The following is a 7,694-nucleotide window of genomic DNA, read 5'->3' on the forward strand; positions in this document are numbered from 1 at the left end:
ACACACACACACTTGTGCATATGCTTGTATTAACTAAAGGAAGAAAAGAAAAAGAAAATATTTGCATGCTCGCAGAGATCCCAACGCATTCATGTGTATACACAGGCACATTGCACAGGCATACACACAGGCATGCACGCACATACGCGCACACCCACGCACACAAACATACTGTACACACATTTACTATAAGGGTAGGACTGGAGAACGAGTAAGTAAGAGCCAAAGGGAGCTTTACACTTGCCCACTTCCTGTGTCAGACCCAGAGTAACTTCATGTCACAGAGAAGCATGATGGGTGTCAAGCAAGTGACACAAAGTGTCAAGGAAAAACCCCAAGACCTTTGTTGTGATGAAGGGCTTATGGACGATGGTAGCTCACACAGAATGCATACTGTCGGGACTCTGACAGGGTTAGGGGAGGGGGCAAAAATGTACATACTACAGTATTTATTAAAGGGGGGGGGGGGTGATTTTATCCTGGGCCCAGTGAAAGCTGTCAGCCTGTACTGTGGATGGTGGGTGTGTGTCGGTGTGTGTGAGACGAGTGTGTGTGTGTGTGTGTGTGTGTCGGGGCCCTTGGGGGGGGGTATTTTTGTATCTTTGACTGCCGATGTACCTGTTGCCCCTTACGGAGACAGCACTAAATGGAAAGCATGTGTAAGAAAGGCTCCCCAGGGAGTCGCTGGATGGGCGGCCCTGATAATGCATGCTGTCAGTGGGTGGCACGACTGACCCCCCTCCCCCCGTGGGGTGGATGGGGGTGGTGGAGGAGGGGAAGCGAGTGGACAGGAGTGGTGGCTCTATCATGACCAGGACAAGAGGAAGAGCAATAAAGCTGAGAGCAGGGAAGCACAAGGGGGACAGCAAGGTCAAAGAGGCCATACTGCAGCAGCAAGACACAAGAGCGTTAGTGCAAAATGGGTCTTTCTTGTTGCTCTCTCTCTCTCTTTCTCTCTCTCTCTCTCTCTCTCTCTCTCTCTCTCTCTCTCTCTCGCTCGCTCCCCCTGCCTCTCTCTCTCTTTCTCAAATTTAAATTCAAATATGTTTTATTGGCATGCTTATTGGTAATAGAGTTGCCAAAGCTTACAGATAAAAGTAGGGTACACATAAAAGTGGGTAACAGACCAGCTCTCTCTCTCTCTCTCTCTCTCTCTCTCTCTCTCTCTCTCTCTCTCTCTCTCTCTCTCTCTCTCTCTCTCTCTCCTTGCCATGCCAGTACAGTACCATGTCAGCCAGGCCAGCATGCAGACATTCCACATCGAGCTTCCCCATCTACAGCACCTCAAGAAATGTGAATTGTTGTGGGCAATGTTTAATGTTTAAACGCTTTCAAGCAGAGGCTCTGTTATATCCTCATTCTCACAAATTGGTAATAACAATGTCTGATAACAATGTCTTTGCAATATCGATAAGCTTGTTAAAATAGTTAAGCATTTCCAGCAAACACGAAACGGCTTCCAGCAAACACAAAACGGCATGAAACGGCTTCACTTTCATATTCCCTATTCAGTCCTTGCTTTCTTTGCTGTTCTCCATTGTCAGCCATTCAAACATCAACTAGATCTAACTTCCCAATTTACATTCAGTAATGTGAATCTTTTGTTGAAATTACTGAAAGACAAGATAACTTTTTAAAGTAACATAGTATTTGCAATGACACTTATTGGCAGTGTGGCTGCATTTTTCACTGAATGTTTTGTTATGGTTTTTTTTCTTGCTTATGATGGGAATTTTCTCCATTAATATTTTGTATTATCATAAATTGACCTTATTGACCTTGCTGTTTGTTTTTGTCATTATTATGCCCGGGGTAGCCAGAGAGCAAATGGCCCAAGATGTCAAGGTCAAATGGGTGCCATCACTTCTGAAGGTGAAGTACATTATCCTAAAACTGGTTGACTGACTACATATTCTTTTACGACTTCATTGATGATAGGACAGTTTGAGAGGCAGACAGGAAGCGAATGGGGAGAGAGATGGGGAGGGGTCGGCCGCATGGCAGACGAGTACCCCACCGGTTGGCGACGGCAGGGCCGACTGACGGCAGAAAGCACACAAACACATTTGAATAAAGGCCATTACTCTTGAATACAACAGGGACTTGACAAATAAATGACTGTGTGACCTTACGGGTGCCTGAAAAAAAACAGCTCACGGACAGAATGTTTTTTTTAGAGAGCACAGGGTAAATAAGTTGTTTACTATCTGCCAAAAACCTTTCTGGTCTATCTATGCAAAGCATTCGCACCAATAGGAGGTCTTTCTTGTTTTTTGGGGGGACTTTTTGGCCGTACAGTTTGCCTCAGCACCAAAGCACGCATGTCAGAAGGGGAACAAATTGAATGTGTGCGTGTGTGTGTGTGTGTGTGTGTGTGTGTGTGTGTGTGTGTGTGTGTGTGTGTGTGTGTGTGTGTGTGTGTAGGCTATGTGTGAGTGTGTGTGTGTGTGTGTGTTGGGCCGGTTGGATGTGTGTGCGTGTGTGCATGCGTGTGTGCATGCGTAAATGTGTGTATGAACGCACCTACAGACTAGTAGTACCTGCTCTCGCTTGCTGCTTGCTACGCCTCATCATGTGATACTCACGTTTAATCTGATTAATCTATTCTTCAGTCGCTCAGAGAGAGAGAGAGAGAGAGAGAGAGAGAGAGAGAGAGAGAGAGAGAGAGAGAATGGAGTGAGAGAGAGATGAAAAGAGAAAAGGGAGGAGAAAGAGATATGGAGAGCAAAAGAGAGAGATGGAGTGTGGGGATTGGGGGGTGCAATCAGGCATTGTTTTCAAGGCAAGGCACAGTGTGCAGGTCAGCCACAAAGCTCCACTCAAAGGCACATACCTAGTAAACAATCACTCATCATCCAGGTAGCCTGTGCAAATTTCACATGAATGGGTCCTAATGACTTCTCCAAGTAACCATAACAGCCACAATTATCCAGAATGGATAGAAAGAAGGGAAGAAGAACTCGAGACCTGCGAGCGTGAACAATTGTGTCATATTGCCTAATGAGCCAAACAGCAAGCTCTCCAAGTGGGTCAATTGGCCAGGGTCACTAGTAGCCTATATTATAATTACAGTTGGTAGGCCAACATGTAGCCACTTGCATCGGTTTATCAGAGGGCTTGTTAGCAGTGCAATAAATCAGACCAGTTTAAAAAGAGAGTTTAAAGAAACAAAATGATGTCATTTTCAAAATCAGTTTATTAAAGATTGTGCGTGACTGAGTTCGCGTGTGACAAAATTAGACAGCACTGAATTTATAAGGGCTATCTTAGTCACACAACATCTAACAAATCAAGTCACATTGTACTAGGATATCATGTAAGTCGTTTCCCAATCAGTTGATGTTTAGTTGGTTTGGTCCTGTCAGACTTTTGTCAAAGATTTAGGCTATAGCCTAGACTAATACAGAATTAACACGATCTCACCTGATTTCCTTCCGTTGCTCCTCTTGTTAGAAAATGAAATATCGATCGCGATGGAAACCAGGAAAAACAACAGCGGGCAAATCTGCTTCTTTAAGAGATACATACTCTCCGCAAATTGGCTCTGCACAAAGTTTCGACAACTTCAGCCTTCTGTCTCGGCCGTTATCAACAAAACGAAAATCTGCACAAATGAGTCAGTCGGTCACACCCAGGAGTTGGCCGCTAAAGTGCTCCAGTCCGGAGACAGATTTCGGAAGAGACACGACAACTCCGTCTGTATCCTCAGCAGCGATGGGCTCGACACTGATGCGATTACAGGCTGTTAAAGATCAGCGCAACCGATGGCACGCGCCGCTCCGCCGTAAAACTGGCATGCGCGCACGTGGAGAAAGGAAACCTTTGGAAAGAGCATCCCACGCGCCTTGCTTGGCATGAGGCGGAAGATTCGACTTTCCTTTGCCAAAGGATGCGAGTCAAGTCCTCGTTTCGCGCCGGCAGCCGTCTGATTTGTAAGTTTGTGAAGAAGCCAGCGAAGAATAAGGGACAAGGAGACACGCCGAGTTAAGAGGATAATCGCTCTCTAATCTACCCAGATGGAGAGACTTGGAGCTCCCTCCAGCCAATCAGGCTAATATAGATAGAACGACATAGCCATAGCAAAACACAAAACACACAAGGAGTGGAGCAGTGATGAGTGGACGCGTGAGGGTCATGTGGGTGCTGGGCACGTCTGGGTGGACTTCTGCTTAATGTTTACAATTCCTCATCGTCGATTCAACCCTTAGTGCACTTGCGCGCGCGCGCGCGCGCACACACACACACACACACACACACACACACACACACACACACACACACACACACACACACACACACGCACACACACACACAAGTAGGCAGTAACACTTATATCCGAAATATGTTAAGGCAAGGCAGGCTGAATGTGGTGTTTTTTGTTTGTTTTGGTAGGAGAAGAATGGTATGCAAAGTGTTTAAATGCCATTGGTTTTATATATAGACCCTACATATAAATAGGTTTAAGTTGTAAGTGGCATTGTTGCCAAGTTTCTGTTGTTGGCTGAGATTTTATTTATGTGGAGACAGACACCTTCTCCTAATGCGTTTGTTGATTTGGCCACCACAGTGGAATGAGCTGTCTATTGCTCTAGTGACCTGTCCAGCATTATAATGGAACTTGTCTCCCTGGCTGCTTACACTTCACTAAACAGAATAAGCTGAAGGGTCCCGATAATAGAGGCATTAAATTTGTTTCCACACAAAGGTACAAATTGATTCCTGACACTCCTGGATGCTGTTTTTCCCCTCGTCAGCTTCACCCCCCTTGACAGCCTGAAACCCCTGTCAGACCAATATAGAAATAATACGCACATAGCCTACGTACGGCTGGCTGAACCCTCGGCGAGCTCTTGGGCATGAAAAACGGCTCTTGTGAGAAGATGATGCCACATTATTGTCACTGTCATTGGCTGGGAGAGGGAGAGTGTCGCCGTGGCGCCGGCGGCCCTCGATTCACTATGTCACTGGCCTGTCACAACCAGACAAGCAAACTAGGCAATTGCCTCGGGCCACCAGTTGAAAGGGCTCCCTGGTAATGACTGGTTATGTACATAGTACATACAGTACTTGTATTGAAATGACAGCAATGACAACTTGGAGAGTGTGGCGACACCTCGCTATATTCAATATTCACAAAGTGAAATGATACTGCTTCCGAAATCCCCTCAACAATCTGAAAAGAAGAAAAGGGCCACAAGGGCCCCTTTGCCTAAGGCCCCCAAATTCTTTGAAACAGTCCTGAGTATGTCACTGGCGCTTGTCTTCCACATCTATTAACTTTTTTCCCAGCAGGTCACGGCAATTTAACCTCTCCTAGCAAGAAGAGGATATTAGGAATCACATAGAGAAGTCAAAAAGGAAATAACTGAAACGATTACTACTCGTCATATTGTTTTCCCTCTTTATTTCTTTAGAGGGTGAAGGGGGCAACACTTGTGGTCTTTTTTCCCCTCCAGGTCAGGGCAAAAGAAAGTGATGATGGGACTATGAAGGAGATGACACATATTTATTTGAAATTCGAACTTAATAGAAATGATAAGAACTTATCTGACTTGCAACATGAGTCATATGTAGATAATGAATGATATACCATATGTTGACATGCCCCTCATTTGTAAGATAATTACATAATATTACATTACATTTAGCAGGCGCTTTTGACCAAAGCAACTTAAAACGAAGAAATTCAAATAATGATTCAATATGAAGATAATACTGTAGGCTGTTTTCTCCTCTCTCCACTCTGAGAGAAGTCATGTGCCCCCAGACTGGTATTATTGATGAGTAACTACCCATTTGGCCAGCACTGCCCTAAAAAGCAAAAAGGCAGTAACTGCGCACAGCTCAAAACGGAGTCAGTTGACTTTAAAATGATACTGCAATCTACTGTAGTGTAAGTGTTTTTTGGGATGCTTTTGGCATGTGACAGTTTTGTTACTTTATATTACCACCTTTTTTGAAAATCAATCATTTTATTTTACTTTACACTTTGATATATATGGCATTAAAGTCATAGTAACTCATCTAAAACAGCAATGCAGTTACTGCCTTTTTGCTTTGTAGGGCAGAGCAGTTTATCACAGGGGTTCCAATTTAGTTCATCTTCAATGAGGAAAAGCAGTTTAACTGTCGTCCCAGCGGTAACATTAACTCAAGTACTGTCTTAACTCCTAAAACTTCATACAAAGCAAAATTTAATGAGAAAACAATGCTGCTGGCTTTCCACAGTAGCCTCCAAAGAAGCAGGGTAGAGGCCTGTATGGTATTACATTCCTCCAATCTAAAATATATCAGTGCACACTGACACATCCACCAGGAATATGATCCACCAATCCAGCAACACTGGAATGGTGGACTGGACCAACCAGCTGAACCACCTGTCGATGGATGATAAGATATCCCTTTATTAATCTCTGAATGGGCAAATACGCAGTACCAGATAAAAAAAGAATATAGACATCATGTCTGTACAAAAAAGGGGGGGAAAGAATAAATATTTATTTAAAAATACAATATAGTAGTAGGCTACTTTAGTTCTTTTTCCCTCTGAGGTACAGTCACATGCTTGCTTATCGTGATCTGACAGTCCTGAGGCCAGAATCAATCTCCATCTTGTAGCCTTCATCTCTTTTTTCAAAAAATGTGTTGGTCTTTTTTTCGATAGGACAGTGTGAGAGGTGGACACGAAGCGAATTGGGAGAGAGACGGGGAGGGGTCAGCAAAGGACCCGGGCCAGGAATCGAACCCGGGTCAGCCGCATGGCAGGCGAGTGCCCTACCCGTTGGCCACGGCAGGTTTGTAGCCTTCATCTCAATCCACGATGCACTGCAAGTCTAACGAATCTCTGACTGCACTCTGTATTCACATGTTCAGTTATTACGCTCGATGGTAGATGAGTTCTTTTCTGACAGAGCTTTCACTCAAACAAAACTAATTCTACCCATTTAATAAAACCTTCCTGCACATGCGGGTGCTACTGTGCTGCACTGTGTAGAGCTCCCATGCACGTATCCATAAGTGTGTCATCACTATTGCTTTGCAAAATGACCACCATGTTGAAATTGGGGAAATATTCACATTAGCGCCTATGGGAGGAAGATGGTTAATTTAGCTTAATGTCATCAAACAGTTAGCAAACTGCACCAAAGTTAGTGGAAACACAAGGACTCAGGACCAGGTTCAGGTCTGGCCTGGGTTGTTTCCCAACCCTGCCACATCACTCATTCCTAACACTCTCCTGTCGCATCTTCACTGTTGTAGCAATAAAGACACTAAGCCCCAAAAATATGTTTAGAAACCCTCCTACACTAACCCTGCTATACACGTGTACTGTGTGTTCTCCACACATTGTATACTGCTGTGTCTCTCCTCTTTTGTAAATTTCTTCGGATTAAAAAAAGTATCCATGTAATGAAGTATGGATTAGGCACTGTCGAAGGGTTTTGTCATTCCTGATGCTTTTTATCTCTTCATCAACAATGTAGTAGCATCTTGCAATCTGAGATAATCATCAATAACATCAGATGATTACTAAGGAAACTCCAGCAAACATGTCAGGTCAAGGGAAAAGCAAAAAAGGGAGGGAAAAAAAAGTGTCTGAGTGAAATCAAAATCAGTAACTTGATCGTGTATCCTGATGGCACAGCTCCGACCCATTCTATCCTGACACTCTGTGCCCATAGGTGCCCGTTAGA

The 7,694-nt window shown here is 44.2% G+C and overlaps 1 protein-coding gene across 1 annotated transcript in view; it reads right to left on the minus strand.

Annotated features, from left to right (window-relative positions):
- LOC134446341 (pikachurin) overlaps positions 1 to 3,569 on the minus strand; it is a 67,539-nt gene extending 63,970 nt beyond the window's left edge. The window contains exon 1 of the mRNA XM_063195688.1: positions 3,424 to 3,569. Within this exon, the coding sequence (XP_063051758.1) occupies positions 3,424 to 3,526 (103 nt within the window). The 5' untranslated portion in view covers positions 3,527 to 3,569. The remainder of the gene's footprint in view (positions 1 to 3,423) is intronic.
- Positions 3,570 to 7,694: the final 4,125 nt, after the last annotated feature.

This window comes from Engraulis encrasicolus, chromosome 3, assembly GCF_034702125.1.
Source record: "Engraulis encrasicolus isolate BLACKSEA-1 chromosome 3, IST_EnEncr_1.0, whole genome shotgun sequence".
Lineage (NCBI taxonomy): Eukaryota > Metazoa > Chordata > Actinopteri > Clupeiformes > Engraulidae > Engraulis > Engraulis encrasicolus.